At 37.6% G+C, this 20,226-nt stretch overlaps 1 protein-coding gene across 3 annotated transcripts in view; it reads right to left on the reverse strand.

Moving 5' to 3' along the window:
• The window catches only part of LOC100554237 (phosphatidylinositol-binding clathrin assembly protein), a 39,353-nt gene that overhangs the window by 10,853 nt on the left and 8,274 nt on the right, over positions 1 to 20,226 (reverse strand). Inside the window, exons 2-18 of one of the 3 annotated variants that reach the window (XM_008114674.3) lie at positions 15,697 to 15,839; positions 14,706 to 14,781; positions 14,090 to 14,192; positions 13,396 to 13,489; positions 13,160 to 13,271; positions 11,590 to 11,696; positions 11,066 to 11,107; positions 9,072 to 9,157; positions 7,931 to 8,054; positions 6,664 to 6,800; positions 6,031 to 6,134; positions 5,056 to 5,202; positions 4,592 to 4,684; positions 2,971 to 3,087; positions 2,814 to 2,844; positions 2,054 to 2,186; positions 1,532 to 1,588 (exon numbers count right to left, since the gene is read on the reverse strand). In XM_008114674.3, the coding sequence (XP_008112881.2) occupies positions 1,532 to 1,588; positions 2,054 to 2,186; positions 2,814 to 2,844; positions 2,971 to 3,087; positions 4,592 to 4,684; positions 5,056 to 5,202; positions 6,031 to 6,134; positions 6,664 to 6,800; positions 7,931 to 8,054; positions 9,072 to 9,157; positions 11,066 to 11,107; positions 11,590 to 11,696; positions 13,160 to 13,271; positions 13,396 to 13,489; positions 14,090 to 14,192; positions 14,706 to 14,781; positions 15,697 to 15,839 (1,706 nt within the window). Of the gene's footprint in view, positions 1 to 1,531; positions 1,589 to 2,053; positions 2,187 to 2,813; positions 2,845 to 2,970; positions 3,088 to 4,591; positions 4,703 to 5,055; positions 5,203 to 6,030; positions 6,135 to 6,663; positions 6,801 to 7,930; positions 8,055 to 9,071; positions 9,158 to 11,065; positions 11,108 to 11,589; positions 11,697 to 13,159; positions 13,272 to 13,395; positions 13,490 to 14,089; positions 14,193 to 14,705; positions 14,782 to 15,696; positions 15,840 to 20,226 lie in introns of all 3 variants that reach the window. The other 2 variants (XM_008114673.3, XM_008114672.3) reach the window with 2 other exon arrangements.

Raw genomic sequence — 20,226 nt, forward strand, 5'->3', positions numbered from 1 at the left:
GCACAATATTAGCATTATACTATATTGAACTATACCACTATACTGTAATATTATATGTAATATATAACATACTAGCTGTGCCCAGCCACGCGTTGCTGTGGCATTGTCTGGTGGTGTTGGTGAGAAATTGTTGAGGTATTGAATGTCTGTTGTATGGTAGTCTTTATTTTTAGTATGCACACTGAAGTGGATTATATGGCAGCGTGGAGTCAAGATAATCCAGTTCAAAGCAATAATATAAGATTCTAAATGGGTTATATAACTGTGTGGAATGGCCTTGAGTCTACACTGCCATATAATCCAGTTAAAATCTGATAATCTGTGGAAGAGGCCTAAGTGAGGCCTAACTGTGCCTGTCCCCTGGGCTGAGTGGGTAGCTAGGAGACCAAGTGGGCGGAGCTTAGACTTCTAACTGGCAGCAACTGGATAAAAACTATTATTCCTCTCCCTGTAATTAGGACTTTATTTTTCTTTTCTTTTTGTTGTATCAACCTAGAGCCATGAATGATGGGTTGTGTTGTCAAATTTCGAGGTTGGGGGGCCTGTAGTTTTGTTGTTTTGTCCGCTGCCCTGATGCCATCACTCTTTTATATATATAGATAATTAATATTATTATATGGTATTATTGTTAGCATTATATTGTATAAAATGATAATATTCTTATCAATATTATACCCTGTTTCCCCTAAAATAAGACATCCCCGGAAAATAAGACCTAGTAGAGGTTTTGCTGAATTGCTAAATATAAGTCCTCCCCTGAAAGTAAGACCTAGCAAAGGTTTTCTTTGGAAGCATGCTCGCCAAACAGAACACCAGAGCATGCAGGATCGGTAAATGTATGTACCATAGATTGTTGTACATGGAAATAATGGTAGTAACAAGAAATTCTTGATAGGATTCACAGTTTGTCTGGTTATGCTGGTTTGTGATGACAACTACTGTACAGTATATAATAAATGTTCAATTTTTTGTTCAACATTAAATGTGAATTCTTGATGGAAAAATAAGACATCCCCTGAAAATAAGACCTAGCGAATCTTTGGGAGCAAAAATTAATATAAGACACTGTCTTATTTTAAGGGGAAACACGGAATGTATATACAATATATTATATTATTAAAACTGATATTAAAATATTATATTATAAATGAGGGTGGGGGCCAGGTAAATTACCTTGGAGGGCCACATCCGGCCCCCGGGCCTTAGTTTGGGGACCCCTGCTCTAGGTCAAAGAAAGAAATGTGTACAGCAATCTTCAAACCATATGAGTTAATGTGAACTGGTAACAAGGTAACAGTGGCCTGCAGATCAATAAACACATACTACCTTAGAACTCTAGAAAAAGGGTTCTCCATGTTGTGTGGATTTGGGGAATGGGGGAAGGATGAGGAGGGAGCTCAAAATCATAAAGAGGATAACCGGAGAATTCACCATTTTTTCTCATTGAGATTCTGCTATATCAGTAGTATGAAAATCAAAGATGAATGCTTCTGTCATTTAGATTACAAATGCAAACAGTAGGTAACCTTACCATTCCATACAGAGGCACTTGAGGTGTATTCACTGGGTAGGTTACTGGAGCAGGTACCTTAAATAGTGGGAGAAAGGAAACAAAAGAGTGAACCATTTTGTTACAAACTGTACTGACAGGTTGGCAAAATGGTTTAAAAATGTGACTTAAAATTTATACCAAGCTCATAGCGGGGGGGGGGGGGGGTACATAAGCAGGATAAGATACTTCATTCTGGCATTGTAAAAAAGGGGCAAGGATAGACAATTATTGAGAAAGAAATAATACCAAAATAAACCTTCATTAACAACAAGGCAACTATTCTCAGAGTATCAAAAGGGCTGATCAGGACACTTTCTCATTGGCTGCCTCAAATATTGCATTTCTCTCCCCTAGGCAAGTTTGTATGTCCAGGTACACAGGGCAAACACTATGAACAGCCTTTACAAATATTTATTTACTTATTTATTGCATTTTTACCCCACTCTATCTCAAGGGGACTCAGAGCGGCTCACAAAAATAAGTTCACAAAACTCAACGCACTGAAGACGTTACCATCTGTGGCGCAGGAGGCATAGGGACCGTGTTCCATGTTGTTGCGGTGCTTGTTTTGGCCTGCCAGTTGGTTCCCCCAGTTAGCTTCTTCTCTGTAGGCTGACTCCACTGCATATCAGACCTGGAAGGGAATGCATACAGTTGAACTGCCACATATAGGAAACATAGCTAAAGAGCAACAGAACAATTATGTTAAGCACTATTTTTTTTGTCCCAGTTACAAAACATCACACATTTCATATGTTGAAAAAAAATGAGATGTACCCATTGCTAACACCTTGTTTAATTTAACTGAGTGTGTTAATTCAAGGCTCAATGAAATGGCTAGTTCCTGGAACAACATACTCCCTCCCTCCCTCCCTCTGACATCTGGGCAATATCATATAATCTAGTAGTAGTAGTAAGTGTTGTTGTTATTTGTATCCTGCTTTCTCTCTCTAAATAGGGACTCAACATTCCACACAAGGGACCACTTTGCATTGAGGAATCTTTCAAAAGAGACTTGTGATCTATGGTGGAAATATGTGCTCTTAAGGGGAGAATGGAAGAAACTGTTACCTCTAAGCTCTAATGACCATTTAAGCTTTTGAGTCTTAGTACACATGCTTACAGCAACAATATGAAATATTCCAAAATTCCCTTTTGCATACTATCTTAGCAATCCACACACATGACCTAAAGTACTGTTAACAATGCATAACTAGTTGTTTTTGAAATTTAAACAGGGACAAGATAAAAAATATCTCACTTTTTGGATGGTGTTCCACCAAAGCCAAGATCTGTAACAAAAATATATAAGTATAAAATTAAGCACTGATTTATTATTAAAGTATTAAAAGTATTTAAGTAAGACCTGGAATTTGTCTATACAATAAATATGTATGGAGGTATTTTAAAATACTTACTTCCTACAAGATTAGCAAGTGAAGAGTCAAGATCGTTGGCCAAAATCTTCCCACTTTGCTGGTTGATTAAAGCTCCTCTCTGGTTTTGTACTGGTACTACTGGCTGCAATACATCCTCTGGAAAATGAAGAACTGGAAGAAAGAAGAACAAAAAATATTAATGAAGTTATTCATTCAGAACTAAGACTGTAATATGAAAAACAGGAAGCAGCACTCCAATCCTGAAATCCCTAGAACACACACAACGCAAGATTAGCTGTGCAGAGATAAATATGCTGACATTGTGAAGCTCAACTAAATAGATAGGCTTATATTTCAATTACATTGGGACCTGTAATTACTGTGAGCAAAGAGGGACTTTGAAGAGGCTCTCGTTTGATGGGTGCCTTTCATTTTGAAACATTTTAAGGATTATATACCTAAATTAAAGCCTACATGAGTCTTGAGAAAAAATGAATCCTGGACCAATTTCTACAGAGCTGAAAGAAGGTAAAGCTTTGAAACGTTCAAATGGGTATTTTTTTTAAAGTACAGTTGGACTTCCACATTTACAGGTGAATTTGATTATTTGATGGATTCCATTAAAACATTGTCTCTAGGAATCTCTATCAAAAGCTGTCCACAGGGCCATGCTAAAAGACCTGGAGATTCCCAGAGAGGAATTATCTCAGGAAGAAAAATACTGAATTTTTTATTTGCATAATTCTTGTGTATATTATGGTCTTGGTATGAAGAACATCGCGTATTACAGAGAAGGGTCCTGTTCCTCTAAACTCAGTGAATGCAAATGTAGCTTTGAATTCTTAATTGGTGGCCTACAAATACCTTAAAATAATAACTTGGAAGTTATAGACAGCGCTATAATTTCACGCTTATTTCCTCTACGCACCCCACCCCCATCTGTTTGCATGCTGCAACTCCGAACAGAGAGTGACCTACAGAGCATGGACCTACTTAAAAGAGAAAAACTTACCCAATGGTATCCAGGAGGACACATTGAAAATTGTACCGAAAAGAGAAAAAGAGAAGGACCATTATAATGCATCATTGAAGGGTACTGTAGGTGAGGACTTGTGTTCTGAGGATAACAAATACATTTTTTAAAAAAAACTAGATTTAAACAGGTATTTGCAAATTGTTTTGAAACTTGAGTCAGACAATTAAACAGAAATCTAACACATGATGAGATAATGACCACTATCATACAAAATCAGTGAGTATCAGAGATACTATTTAGCTACAGAGCCAACACCTTAATAATATATATTAAAATTAATATTACTAATAACAATACATTTCATTTGTTACCCACCTCTCCTAATGGCTTGATGCAGGGTACAACAAAATCAAAGCACGAACACAAAATTTACAAAAAATACAGAGATCAAAATACTTGAATAATATATACAAAGAAGGCCAAGATCTGTATATCTTCATAATGAGCATATGACTAGCCAGAAAGGCCTTTTGTCATCCAGTAAAATAGATGTTTTTAATGTAAATTTGATATAAATGTTGGCTCCACTGAACTACACATCAAAAAAATAAGAAACTGCTGGCTACACATAAACACATATACAAACACACACAGTTAAAGTTGATACACATTAGGTAACTTTACCTGTTGCAGTTCTAAACTCAGGCACTGCTGACTTGCCACCAAACACAGCATCAAAATCCACATTGATGGTTGAACCGGCGGTTTTCTGTAATGCTGCAGGAACAGGATAGCCTACAAATGTTCATAAAGTTATATTTGCCACAATTTTCAACAAGTCCACATTTTTAAGAAGTAAATGTTGAGGGAATATTACTACTATTTCAAAGCCAATACATGGTAACATATGAAGATTTCAATCTACAGTATTACAATACAGTAGAGGCTTGGGGGAGGGCATGACAGAACTTCAGAAACACATTCATATTTGGTAAATAGGATCAAATATTTACATCAAATGTAAAAAACACATTGTTAATGATAAAGTATTCCATATAGTGGATTAAGGCTGAATATCAACAAAATTAGGAATCAAGATCATTATTACAGTGCCCCTGTATTTAGAAGTAAATTAGAGGACAATTTACCACTAAACAGTTCAACTGTTTGTTTCGAGGGGAAGGCAGACGTTCCAAAAGGTGTGCTACTTTTGACGGCTTCTTCGACCGGCTTCATATCGAAGAGGTCTAGGTGAGGGGGAGACCCAACACATCCGTTTGTAGACGAAAAAGGTCCTTTGGAGTGCAGCAGGAAAAAGAGGGCACAAAAAGAAGAAATTAAGAAAGAGAAGAATGTAAGTACTCACAAGAGAAGACTGTATCAGAAGGTGTATCAGAAAGCCTTTGTGCAAAGCTCCAAACGAATTTGTTTTTTTCCCCTCTACATATTTTGAAGAGAAGAGTCCTTACACAGGGGTTACTCCATAGGCCAGTGACTTGCAGACAAAGCTATAGTTCCCAAGGGCACTAGGTAGACCAATGTTGTTGAACTGGTCATTCAGATGCTGACCTCTTGGCAAGATAGAATCAGGAGAGCATCTCAAAACCATAAACACTCTTTGTTGCACCGCATGCCCTACGTAAAAAAAAGGGTCTGCTTGGACATATATTTTTAATGATGGAAGAGAAACACTTTAGATGCTTCTATTTATGATTTCGCTTCTATGATACATTGGATGTTGGTTGTAGATCTCGTCATATGTACTGTGAGATACATTTTGGGCCTGAAAGGGGAGAGAAATCCCACAACAGGGCACCTTAACACACAAACACAGGCTCCAACTGTTCCTCGAAGCTTGACATCTGCCATAGAAATACCTGATGATCAACTATACCCAAGCAAGTTGCCAACAGAATGTTTCAATCTGAAGGACTATTTAATAACTTAATTTGGTAAACAACTCTGAATGTTTTTGTAAAATGTTCATTGCTTTTGTGTTTTATTTTACTGAAAGTTGTTAATGTATGTAAATAAAAATTATTTAAAAAATAACTTAATTTGGTAAACAACTCGGAAACTCAAAGAATTGTACAGATTTGCTTCGGCCGCAACAGTCAACATACCTCCCCAGGCACTGCTTGCGGATGTCGCTATGGCGGGAGTGCTCTGTACCGTTGGGACAAACGCAGGCTGAAGGTCAAAGAGATCGGTAGAAAGGTTGGGCATGCTGAAAGTTTCAATGGGAAAGCCAAGTATCAGCAAGGTGAGGCCTATTACCTTGTTTCAAACATAAGGCAGAGACACATTGGAAAACCCCTACCACAAAACACACAGTCAGATAATCAGCTAAATCTTTTATTCCATGTTGAACTGATTAAAAATAATTGTGAAAACATTAGACAGATTACACAAAACATTTTCTTGGCCAATGATCATTTGTTAAAAATGTAATGCAAAGCATAATTGGATGGTGTTTTTTTTTACTGAAAAGAGTGACTCAATTCAATTTATTTAATCTTCTGATTACAAAATGGGTAGAGGAGAAAATCCCTCTTGTTTGTTATGACTATGATTACATGTGGCAAAGAACACATGAGTTTTCAGCAATGCCTACCCTCCTTAATAACTGCCATGAAATCTTCTAAGATACAGAATGGAAGAAGGAAGAATAGAAAACAAGAGAAGTTTTAACATGAGTAATGTAGCTCTGAGTATCAGGTTCTCTTTACTTGCTCCAGCACTGAAACGCCCCTCACCTATTGGTGGTCGGTGCGGGCGTTGCAAAAAGGTCCACCGCCGAATTGGTATTCACACTCTTCCCTGATAAAGTGCTTGGAGAGGCAGACGTAGATGTGGAATTGGACACCACAGAAATCTCCCTCAGCCGCTGTTCCTTTAAAAAAAAAATCAAATTATGCAAGATAATGTTGACTTAGGAAATTGCAATGTACACTCTGCTGGCCTTTCCTGCTGCCCTCAGAGGACAGTGGAACTGAAACCTCACTATCTTGCAGAAAGTCGCCCACATCCCCATTTCAGAATATGGCACATTAAGACCCACCCAAATCCCCATTGCTCAACTCTCTTCCAGAAAAATCGAGGGGACTGCCTTGCTTGGTCATGATTTCACAAAAGCCAAGCAGTTTCCTGTCTCACTGATTTTGATGGAAGAGAATGGGCTCTTTGCCCACCCACAAATAATTCAAAGCGCTCAACTTCAACTGCATCTGTAAACCCAAGGCTTTAACAAAACCACACGGACAGATCGTAAGCATTCAATGGTAGAAATGAAGACTTAGACCCCATCTCCGCTCTGAATCACCTTCAGGGTGAGAAGGATGGGATATAAATGTAGTAAATAAATATCTCCACTGCCATATACAATCCAGATTATCTGCTTTGAACTAGATTATATGGCAGGGTAGACTCAGGTCCCACCTACACTGCTATATAAAATCCAGATTATCTGATTTGATAATCTGGATTATATGGCAGTATAGCAGAGGCCCAAGACTCCATGACATACAGTAGTGGTTGATGCCAGTAATTTGCAACACACCATTACTCAACTAATCAAGACAGTATCCACATAAAATAACTTTTTAAGGCAGAAAACACAATTCAGCGTAACGATAATAGTAAAGTTGAAAGGATGCTGTCAAATCAGCTGATATACTTTTTAAATCACTTATTGATACCTAGACCATAGGTCATTCGCATTCACACAAATAAATACAATATAAAAGGACAACAATATAAAACATTATAAACATACTACATCAAACGATGGGCATACAGGTCTTGCCTATTAAGATTCAATGCCATCAAGATAAATTATAACTTCAAATATAAAATTCTTTTGCTTAGAGCATCCACATAACAACCAATTTCAATGTCGGTAATAAATTTAGCCTGAATTTTCATTGCTACCAAGGTGAGTTACTCACAAAGGAGATATTTTTTTCCTCTGACACATTATTGTGTTATTTTATACTTGCCCACAGCCTAGAAACCCAGATGTACCTTCAGCGCTTGCAGCCTCGCCTGCTCCTCCTCCAGCGCCTGTTGCTTCTCTCTTTCATCCATTTTACTGAAGGACATTCCTGTGTTGGCAAGTGTGGAGACGGCACTGGACAGAGTACTGGCTCTGAAATGGGTAGAACATGCATAGATACACATTTAACAGCTCTGCGCCTTGAGGATGGCTCAAACAATTATTTTGAGGAATAGTGGTAGGGAACTGAACTGAAACCACGCAGCTTTGCATTTGTCTAAATGCGAGAAAGAGTTTTCAGACTGCAGCCCTATTAACATTTACCTGGAAAGAAGTCCCATTGAATGAAGCTAGGCTTAAACCCAAGTAAACAAGCACAGGGTCTTGTGAATAAGAGTGGGAAGCATGATATTTCCAAGTATACATTTTCAGCATGCACACTTTTATAAACCCCATAAGGTTCTGCATACATGCATATTCATAAACAAAAATAAAAGATTATTGTTGAAAAGTGGAGGGGCGGGAGGGAAGAGATTAACATCTGTGGTCACTTCAAAAGATTTCACAGTGAAGGAAATGTTAGTGACTGGGTTTCACTGGAAACTCTACAAGATCCAACTTTATCTGGTCAAAGTAAATCCAAATAAAGGTTTCTAGGGTGCCTCCAAACACTTGCATGCTATTGCACTCAAAGCAGGGGGTGTTACCTAGACAGAAGATGCATGCACATGCCATAGAACATAAAAAGCAAATATTATTAATGGGAACTTTGCTGCCCCTGGAAAGGAAGGAAATGCATTCCTTTCAATATTTTAGCCTCTAATCCTTTCCCACTCACCTATTGCAAGAGATTATAGCAAGAGATGCTTTGGGACTACGGTTAAATGTGCATTCAATAAATCTTCGATAGAGCGGAAACCTCCCTTCGAATACCACCACCATCTCTTGAGTGAAACCATTTCAGTTCCCCCATTGAGATGGACAGAAAGATGGTTTCATTATTAATTATTATTATGGTGGTTTAATATCTCACTGTAGTCCTTACTATTTCAAAGAGTCAAATCTACTACATCATGTAAAAGTAAGAAAATGCAAGGTCTTAAAAATGCATGTCCATGTTACCCCGGAAGTTTATAAAACTCAAATAGGGATGAATGACCAGCTCATTACCTGCTGGCAGCCGAAAGCTCCTTTGTCTTCTTCCCTTCCAGAGAAGCTAGGTGCTGCTCCAGTGCTTCAAGCAGACTGCTGGGAGCCTAAAGTTAAAATTCTCATCAAATGGATGTTGGATGAGCAATGCTAAGCTAGGTTTTTTTTGCTCCAAATGCCAGAAAGTACTCCTAAAGACATCACAACAGACAACATAATAGTCTGTCTGTCTGTCTCTCTATTTACATATGGGATGGGGGAGGGGTCATCAAGATAAAAGAAGAAATACATTTATATGCTAAATTATTGAATCTAAAGGATGTGCTTCAAATTGAAGACATACTCTGATTTCCAGGGTTTAGATTTCACACAGATCTGCCTTGCAAAACCTGTTTTCCAAAGGCATTAGAGGTCATTTAATTAATAAAAGTTCCTGACATACAGACAATGATAATATATTCATATATTAAGACTTTAAAAAGAGACAGTATCCTTTGGATTCTTTCTCAACAGAAGCTGCAGGAACCAATGATTTCAAGAGGAATTAAGCGCAACAATCTTATAGAACTGAGTAAAGACTGTCCAAAACAACATTTAGGTATTTTTATTCTTTTTAAAACCTATCTACATTTCTTCTTACAACCTAATTATATTGTTCTTTATGCCAATCCTACAATATAATTATTTCAACTTAGAAGGTTCAACACATGACCTAGTCTTAACCCTTTTTAACTGGCTTAATGCTAGAATGATATAACTTCTGCAACATTTAAATCTATTAGAGTTCTGTATGAGTTCTGCCTTACTATCTTTGTGGAATGGCTCTAAAAGCATCAGTTGTGTTTATCCCTTCACATAATGCCACTTTATACTCATGTCACTTGACTACGTACATGTTATTTCACACCACAACTGACAGAATCATTCAGCAGGACCTCTGATTACAAATCTGAATGTACAATGACTAAGACAGCAGTCCAAGTTCTTCCCTCACCCTATTAAGAAATTCCTAGAATTGCAAATTCTAAGTGTGCTTTCCTGAAAAACAGAATCCCTGCCACTGAGCTGCTGGTTTTTCTCCAGCTGTCGTGGCTGCTTCTGCTTGCTGTTCCTGATGTGTCAGCACAAGCAGAGAAGAGTATTTAGTTTCCATAAACAAGGATTCCGGCTCCACAAAATAACTTCAGTTGCATATTTTGATGACTTCTCTTTTGAAAAGCTGCCCTTCCTCTACCCAGGAAATGTTCCAAAATGTGTTCATGGTATAGGAACATCACAACCTACTTTATATCTATCTAAACCAGCATTTTCCCCCATTCATATTGATGACACCTTGCCAGAGTCTCCGGCAATGAACTCTCCCATCACCAGCAAGATGTCAGTAATTGAAGCTCTGACTTTTGCATGCCATAAATATGCACCTGGACCTCCTATTTGAGGTATATCATCTCTAATTTAATGGCCACAGCTCAATGCGATGGGATCCTGGGATTTGTAGTTTGTGACATATCCACATTCTTTGGCAGAGAAGACTCAAAGTTTTGTCAAACGACCATCTCCTATGGCCAAGACTATTAAAGTGGATTCATTCTACAGCATAGATGCACCAAATGTTTTCTTTTCCATTACTGGAAGCTTTAGTGTTCTAACATTTTTGTTTTTAAAGAAGGAATCCTAAGAAGGAAGTCACTGTAATGCACACCTTTTTTGGCCTAATTACAGAGTACACTTTTTGCTACCATGCATTACATTAGCTAGCAAACCCTCTTTTTTTGGTTTCAAGATTTTGAAAATTGAGGTGTGCATTAAATTAGACAGCACACTTGTCTTAAGCAAATAAGGTATACTGCTTTTACACAAACAGAATAGTTCAGAAGGGGGAAATGACATGTGTTTCCATATATCACACACACACATATATATGGAAGAGAATGGCGTCTCAGAATGTACAGAATGGAATACTAACAGTTGAAATCACAAAGGGGGGGTTAAATCAATATGAAATGTACACTGACCTGCGTAAGATCTGGAATGTCACCCTGATCAATTCCAACTTGCTAGGTTCACAAAAAAGGGAAAAGAAATGCACATTACTACATGCAGTGGCAATGAAGAGAAAGAACTGTGGATCTGAATGTTTACATAAAGGTTAAGGAAATCAGGGAAGACATGAAGAGCTGTTTGAACTGGTACAACCCTAAATGCCATTCTAAAAACTCAGTTTCATGCAAAGGCCCTGAGAAATATTAAGTAGATTTGTTTCAAAAATATGAAACCCCCTGTTAGAACTTTTGATACTATTTAGACAAGACAATCAAAATGAATGCTTTCAAAATAATTACAGATATTTCTTAATAAAGTTAAAAGCAACTAGATTTCAAACCCATTAAATGCACATATTCTAGTTGACCATAACTTCCCAAGATAATTATTTAAATCTTGTTTTGCAGGAAATTAAAAAGGTTTGCCCTGTGCATTTATTACTGTACCAGTCCAGAGAGCGAGATGATATGTTGTTAGTGCTGTCGGCTTGATTTACCTCGGCCACTTTGAGGAATTCTGACAATTTGGTCATTCTGGCAAGGAATTTTTTGTAAATATCCAGACCGTCTTTACACTGATTCTTCTTCATATCAAAATATTTTTCTGGAAAATCAAATTCAGAGTAAAAATAGCCATCAATAAGAAAAGTGTAAATACTGGAAAGTAAATTACAAGGCAGACTCATCTTTGATTCTTAAATGATTAAATCAGTGTCCTTAGAATGTATGTTTTAGCGTTTATATTTATAGATAAACCATAAACGCATAATTTGTTCATTACCTTTCAACATTTAGCCATATGCAAAGATAATCATGGGGCAGTATTTTAAAAAGAAAAAAAGTTGTGGGGTTTTATACACAATCAATACAAGTTCTCCTTCTTTCATCCAGTGACTCAATTTTTAATATGTACAATTATTCCAAATACACATGGAAACAAAGTTTGAATACAAATCTGAAGTTTCATTAAGAGCAATTCCCTGCTTCTATACCTGCAGACTACTTCTGCACACTGGGAGGAAAACAAAAACTTGTTGAGAGATGAAATGAGCACTGGGTGCTGCTGTTTAAGGAGGATAAGAGCAAGTGCATATAGAGAGGTAGCCATGCTATTTCTCAAAGCTGCCTACAGATAATGCCTCTCTGCTTCTGGAGGCACATCCCCACAAAATAATCACATGCCACAGTGGATTCTCTGAATCAGAGCCAATATCTTATAAGGGCAACTGAGGCCAAGTCCCTGCAGTGATCCCTTAGGCACAGTTCTATTTAAATCCCTGAGATTTCAACACAATGTGTTTAGAACTGAAGACCAAGAAAAAATGAGGGCCAATGGCTCCCCTAGCAAGCACACATACACACAAAATCAAAGAAATCTAGCAGAAGAAAAGACCGCTTTTCTTGGATCTTTTGAAATCTCTGTGCTACTGACTTAACATTTATTGATACTTGATACTGGGGAGGTTATTTATTTATTTATTTATTTATTATTTCAATTATTTATACCCCGCCCTTCTCACCCAAGGGGACTCAGGGCGGTTTACAAGTGGCAATTGATGCCATTATACAATAAACTAAAACGATTAAAACAGTTAAAACAGTCATAAAATAGTCATAAAATACAATATACAAAGTTTAAAGTGGGTTGTAAGTGGGATTCTGGGAGGATGATCACTTTTAAATGTGATTTTAATTTATATCCATACACAAATATTTACAGCAATTGGGGTTGTTGTATTTGTTTTGTTTTACATTGTCACTAGATTGTGTGGTTGTTAGCCACCTTAATTCCCTAGAGGGAGAAAGGCAGGGTATAAAGATGATGATGATGATGATGATGGCATAGCCATCATGGTATTATTCTAGCTGGCCAATAGTGTGAGAAACAAACAAGAAAAGACACTTGAGGTCAGAGCAGGATGATAGTAAAAAAGTATGCGAACTTGGTGGGATTATCAAAGCGTTGGTCAAGGGAGAGACAGAGTCCAGAAGATAAGTATATTCACATATCCACACATTTTTCTACTGATAAACGTTTGAACAACTTGAATGTATTGTTTCACGTACCCAACAGGTTAATAATCCCCTCATTATAGGCAGCAAAAAGCCGAATTGAATCTTTGAAAAGCAGCATGAAGGCAGCATTGATCACACCATTCGTTAGTTCATTAGGGTTGGCCTGTGTAGAAAAGCAGAAAGAGTTTTCAGAACTTAAATCACCAGAAAGTGAAATTAGAACATATTTAGTCCCTGCATAAACCAAAGTGTGGGTTCTAGTCAGAGAGGCTAAGTCTAATGCTTACGTCAAAATCAAGCAGTGCATCGAGCTGATTCTGAATAATTGGAAGGGTCTTCAGAAGCTTTTCGGTATTCATTGTTCTCATCACACCATCAATCCTTCAGAGACAGAAGGCAAAATAAACCAGAATTATGCAGGCCATACACAAAACAATGCCATGCAATGATGGCCCTACAGACTAGAGCAGAAATGAAAAACTTGCCATACTTCTAGTGTTATTAGACTCCAGTTCCCATCAGCCCTTGCTAGTACAAACAGAAGCGAGGTTTGATGGGAATAGGCTACAAGTTCCTAAACACAAGACTGCATCCCCTTTTAATCTTAACTAGTAAGGACTCGCTCGAAATGAATGATATTTCTCAGTTGCTGCTCACCAAATTTCCACTGATTACCATGAAGTTACTCTAGTTAGGATTAACACTGAATTTAGGTCTAAGACTAAAGACTACAAAAACTCAATGAATACGTATCATATGCAGTTCCTTCCCATAATGTCTTCTTCTATTAAAAGACACTGCGTCTTTTTAGTATTTTATGAGAACAAAATGCAGGTATTATTTAAAACTTCACTTTAGATTGTCTGTTTTGTTCAGATGCCTAACCTCCTTCCACATTGAGCCCTGCTGTGAACATTTGGTCCCATCATCCATGCTGATGGTGTGAGAATAAAACAGTATGGAAACATATTAAATACTTGCCCTCTTTTCATTTTGGTGAAATCAACTGCTACAAGCCTATAAGAAAGTGCTTTTTCATTCAAGTATCTGCTATATCGTCTGATGAAGGTAGACATATCGTAGCCTGGAAATGAAACATTTTTAAGTTAGAAATTTTCATACTTCTACATCTCTAATCTTTTCTATTCAGTATGAAGCATGTTCCACATTAATTCTAGTTTCCCAGGCACTGCCTTCCCACGTTTTCCACTATATTCCAAAAGGCGTAAAAGTTATAGGAACACATTAATATACCTGCTTGTTCAGGAAACATGCATTTCAGAATTACAAACTTTACTTAAAACCATGTTTTAAAACCCATATTTTAAAACATAATTATTAATTAATTAATGAGAAAATCATATCCCAATAACACTTTAGGGTAAACCTCCTACAGATATTTAATTTGGAACACGTTTTACTTAATCCAGTAGGATTCACATGTATACAATGGATGGACCCAATTTCTGCTACTTCCATAGTATATGGGGAAGATGAGTACAATAACTAAATCCACTGGAATACCTAACATTCCCTCTACTATTAAAATATTATGCAGCTTGCAACTTTCTTTTTAGAATAATACAAACATCCTTACCCTGCATTGCACTTTTATCCAGATAGTTGTTGAGATTAAACAATGTATTTCGAGATGCCAGGTACTGGATGAAGCGCTATTGGCAGAAGAATCAGATTCCAAATTGGGAGAAGTACATTGATTTGGAAATATTTAACATAAGGCAGAAAAAATTAATATACTAACAGACCTGAGTTTGCAGTCACTATCTAGAGAAACAAACCTGGATTAACTGAGTCAAGTAACCAAGAACAATGTGTGCAACCAAGTGCGAGTGCAACTAAATCCACAATTCTCGCACAAAGGGCAGCAATATTCATTAACTATCATATATTTGCATACAACTCACTTTTGCAAGGAAATACTCAGACCATGTTTATAATGACATACAAACACCACTGAGATTATTCACCGTGATATGCACCACACACAAAAAACACCAGTGCTCATATTTGTAATAAGGCAACATGTCTAAGGAAGTATTATCTCACTAGTTTTTCAGTAATAAGAGAAGGAATGGCCTCTAACCTCTAACCAACCTCCACCCACACTTTTTATCACTTGGCTCTCAAAAATTACTCATAATTTCCAAATAAGACTACCAGCACTGGACAAGAGCACACCTTACAGAGACCATTCATGATCTGTCCATGAATGTAATTAGCAGACAAAAGGAAGAATGAGAAAGGATAGCATTCAGAAATGCTTCTCTGCGATTCTGCAGAACATCTGGAGAAAAGTGGTCTAAATCCTAAACATTATGTAATTATAATGGCTGGTGTAAAAATTATTCTGCTTAAGACTCTGGGCAGAATATTCCTAATGCAATTACATTTTATTGTACATGTAAGCTTTATATGCAACTATTTGCTTTCTAGCAAGATAAGAATCATATATACAATTCATATTGGCATACTGACTTGTTTCATCATGCTCAAATTCAGAAATCACAAGCGCCTGAATGCTCTTTCTGTTATTAAGCGTAGTACTATATCACAAATGACTGTCTTACCTCATTTCCGTACATCATGAGGTCGTGTGTTGTAATTAGAGCTTTGAACACTACTACCCAGCTACTGTTTGCCGTTCGCTCAAAAAGCGTATCTGCCAGCTGTGGAATATTCACATTCATCTCATTTGTGCACTGGATTAGATCTAAAACATAAGAAACAATCCAGTTAAGATGCATTTATAGGAATGTGCCAGTAAATAGTAAATCTATTTAAGGAACATGACTTACAAGTGTGTCTCTTAGCTCTCTCCCCCTCCCCCCAAGCCTGCCATTCTTCAAATTTCATTAGTGCAAGAACCATAGGTGTAAAGGAAGACTTCTGCTAGTTCCAAGACACAGGCTATTATTTCATTTGTTAAAGGTCTAGTTCATGTCCACCCAAACGTACTGTTGCCTTTTCCCAAAAATGCATTCACTTGAGTTCATGATCTGTAACTATCTATCTGGCAAGAGTTCTTCACAAAACCTAAATCACAGAGATAGTCTGTAGTGCTATTCTGAGACACCTAGGATTTGCCTGGCATGCTGTCGATTGTCTGGAATCTGCTCCTAACAACTATCCACTCTTCATCAAATATAACCACATCTTTCAGGTCCTGCCTTTTCCTCTCTCATTTGTGTCACTGTGATTCCTGCACAAGAAGCAGATCTAAACTGAGTCAAATCATTGGTCCATTGATCCCAGTACTACAGACTTTGGACTAGCCCTGGCAGACCAAGATTTCAGCAGGACTCTTTCCTAGCCCTGGCATTCCCTGGTGGTGCCCCATCGAGAAACTAGCCAGGTCTGCCAGCTTTTACATGGCATTACTTCACACTTTCATTTTTGTGCCTATAGTAGTCTTGTTGTCATGGTTATATATCATAGTAACCTTTCATATTTCCTTTCCGGTTACTCATCCATCAGTCCCAATAGAAACAGCTCAAGCTTAAATGGAATGCTTATCTTCAACACCTCTAGTATTTAAAGTATGTATGTACTGGATTTGAACCCATTCTTTGCTTTTCCCATGTCTACCACATAAGAGAAAATGTCAGCACTGCAATCTTTTATACTGGGGGGATTTCCTCAGCAATCAGCTGCCTAGAGTCACCAATGCTCTCCTTAAATTGTCAAATGTTTATGATCATCCAGAAAGAGGTGTTCAATATTTCCCCATCCTTTGAAACACACACAATAACTTTTTTCCCCTTTTTCCTGCTAACTTTCTAATACATACTTTCTGAGCTCCTGAGGCCAAGTCTGTTTCAATAAAAAATTGTGTTTCAGCCTCCAAAGACTACCTTGCAGCCTCCTACGGCTTCCCCCAAACTCCATTCCTGCTTCTAGCATCAGAGTTACTGAGAATCATACAAGAACAACTACCTGAGTCACCTAACTAAATGTAATATGAGTAGAATGAAACAGAAATGCTTTCCAACTTAATCTTTGTCCATGTTCTGGAGCTAGATTTCTCATTGCAAGCAAGCATGGAGCATAATCCACCATCTGAATGCCGTATCTCTGTAAATGATCTTAATATTTTGTGTTATTTGTGTACATGTCTAAAATCCATGTCCGGGTGAAGAATGAACAAAGCAACAGAGAGCAGTCAACGCCACATTTTTTGTATTACTTCAGGATACCCTATAAAAAAAGCTCAAATGAAGGCCTGAACAATGTTTTACTCTGCTCAAAGTACTGAATTATTAGCAATATTTAGAAGTCTACCGTGGCCTTAGAAGAGAAAATGACAATCTAGAGTTGTTACTCAGCACAGCATTGGCCCTTCCTTCCCTTTTCCTCCTCATATGTACATTCCAAATAGCACAAATTAATTCATGTGAGCTCTTACCAAAAAAAGAAAAGAAAAGAGAAAAAACAATCAAACTGTAAGAATGTGCCATGCTCCTAAAAACTTATTTCCCCCTTTGGAGAATGCAATTGAAAACATATAAACTGAGAGTCTTTAGTGACTTTTTCTCATGCTGTTGTGTATGTACATCCTGCTACTGCTAATACAGGCGGACAGAGGAAATCATTCCAACACTGACATTAGAAGAATAGAGCTGTGTGACTCTGATCTCCTTCCAAACAAAGCAGCAGTTCTGTCTGAGCCTTCTTCTGTCCAAATCACATTGCGATGATGGAACAGTGACGCTACACAGCTCACCAGCCAGTTTTCATGGGGTAAAGAAGGAAAAAGCCACTGTTTTTAGAGCCCAGACTTTAGATTCTATTTCAGCTGCTATTGTCCTGAACCCAGCGTGCTTTACAATTCATCTCCCCTTTTGAAAATAGACATATACACAAAATGTCTTTTAACCTACATCCTCTAACAAAGGACCAATTAACTGAAATCTGTTGCTGGGGATAGTCACAACCTCTGAATGGTTTCTGCATTTCCAAAGAGCTCTTCACTGATTTCATTGCCCTAACATGCCTCTGAGTAGTCTGTGATTTTACCAAGTTTCCATTTCCTCCATGACCACAAGAGAGATTCGGCAACACCTCTACTGTAAATGGCTAGTTTCCTCGATCCTGATGAACACCAGACATACCACAAGTCAAGAGACCCAACTGTTTATCTGCTATGTAACGCTCAACTGTGTTTTTGTGATCAAGCCAAATAAACCACAGAAGCCCCCAACAAGAAAACAAAAAGTCCCCTGTGTTTGAACCATACAACTGTGAAATACTGTATTACAACTATATGTTAACAGCGAGAGCAGTGCAGACTCTTGTTGCATATCAGCTGGCTTGGATTATACTCATAATCTAATGAACCTAATTCTATAGTCGCACATGCCTTTCTTCCCATAATATCACAGCACAACATGCAGACTGTTGTCCTTCCACCTTTTCCCAAAAAAGCATCCTTTCCTGAGGAAGATAACCACATTCTCAAAAGGTTGCAAAAAATGAAGCCCAGTGGCAAAGTAACTTCATGAAACAGACTTGCATGTTTTTTGTTCATTTATATTAGCTTACAAGGGCTTGATGAAGGTGTTTCTGGTATCCGTCCGGAACTACACGAACAACCAACCCAAAATGCCACTGTGTAACTCAGTGCCCTGTTTCCATGGGGAATCCACAAGGAAAACATAAAATCCAACATATATCAGAAAAGTTCCCCAGCCAGTCTGGGTAATCTGTGAAGATTCCATAACAATTTCTTCCAGAACCTATTGATTTAGTTGCAAGGTGTCTCAAATGCCACTCCTAACCGACAAAAAAAAGAAGAGAAGAAACTTCAAAGGCCCCTGTGCTGATTGTAAAAGTTGTAACAGAAACAGCATAAGAAGCAAGCAAGACATAAGTCCAAGATGGCAAATTCAACTTTCTAGACAAACTGAGTATTCAAGTATACCTCTATTACCAACAACATGAGATCACTATTTTTATTTTTTTTAATGTTCAGCTGTGACAAAGCTTTTGCACTTTCTTCAAATTCCAGTTACTCAATTCTTATCCATACAAAACAAAACAGGCCCTGCCAAAGCAAAAGGTTCTAAATACAGAGAAGTCCCCTAAATTTGCAGAAACACAAGCTTTATGCATTAAAATTAATAAATATCCATAAAAAGACAGAACTGTGGGATTCTAGAACGCATGGGATTCTCAGAGCACACTTAAAAAAATATTAGAGTAAATAATCTCTTTATCTGGACAGGAACTTCTGTGTTCACAGTGAACATTATTTTTGGTCTTGTGCAGGATAGAAGAAAGAACTGTGCAAAGAAATGGAATAGAGAAGCCCAATGTTTTAACAAAGCTATTCCTAAACATTGGCAAAACCCTATGCTTTAACAATAAATCATAATTATTTTGAGTCGAAATGACCTATTACTGTACCGCTAACGCCAATGCTTATTGCCTCCAACTGCAATGTAGAGGACTGGAAGTTGGGAAAAGACGGCTTACTACAATGTAGTGCTCCATCTAATTACAAATGGTTAGGACATATTTCTGAATCCAACCATTAAAAAAGGCAACACCATTTTACCATATCACTGAATATAACAAGACTGGAGCGTCCACAAATTTTGGTCTTCACGGAGGGTCCTGGAACCAAACCCGAGTAGATACCAAAGCCCTTTCTTTCTCTCATATACATCTGAAAAGTACCACTGCTGTCAACATTCTTAGCCTGGCAAAATATCTAAGTATCAGCATGAATTATTCTCCTAAGTGTGTTCATCAATAAAATGCATCCTGGCAGGGGGAACTAACTTGCAGTAAGAAGCTGATTCTCACCAAAACCATTGTCTGATAGAGAGGGCAAGGGAAAGATAAAGAGAAAATGATTATTTTTTCTTATTCACAAAGGATCCAAAGCAAAAGCAAAAGAATTCACCTACACAGGGCGTGAACTGACTTTTTTGTTAAATCTATCAACCCATTCAGCAAATAACTGAGGGAGCAGGAGTTGGCCTATTTTATTTGCACATGCCAATCAAATATTTCAAAATGATGTTGTACCAGTTAAACCACAGGGTATATAAATTCATGATATCTCTTTATAAGGCCTGAGCCAAAGCACTTTGAAG

The sequence above is a fragment of the Anolis carolinensis genome, unplaced genomic scaffold (assembly GCF_035594765.1).
Source record: "Anolis carolinensis isolate JA03-04 unplaced genomic scaffold, rAnoCar3.1.pri scaffold_12, whole genome shotgun sequence".
In the NCBI taxonomy this organism is placed as follows: domain Eukaryota; kingdom Metazoa; phylum Chordata; class Lepidosauria; order Squamata; family Dactyloidae; genus Anolis; species Anolis carolinensis.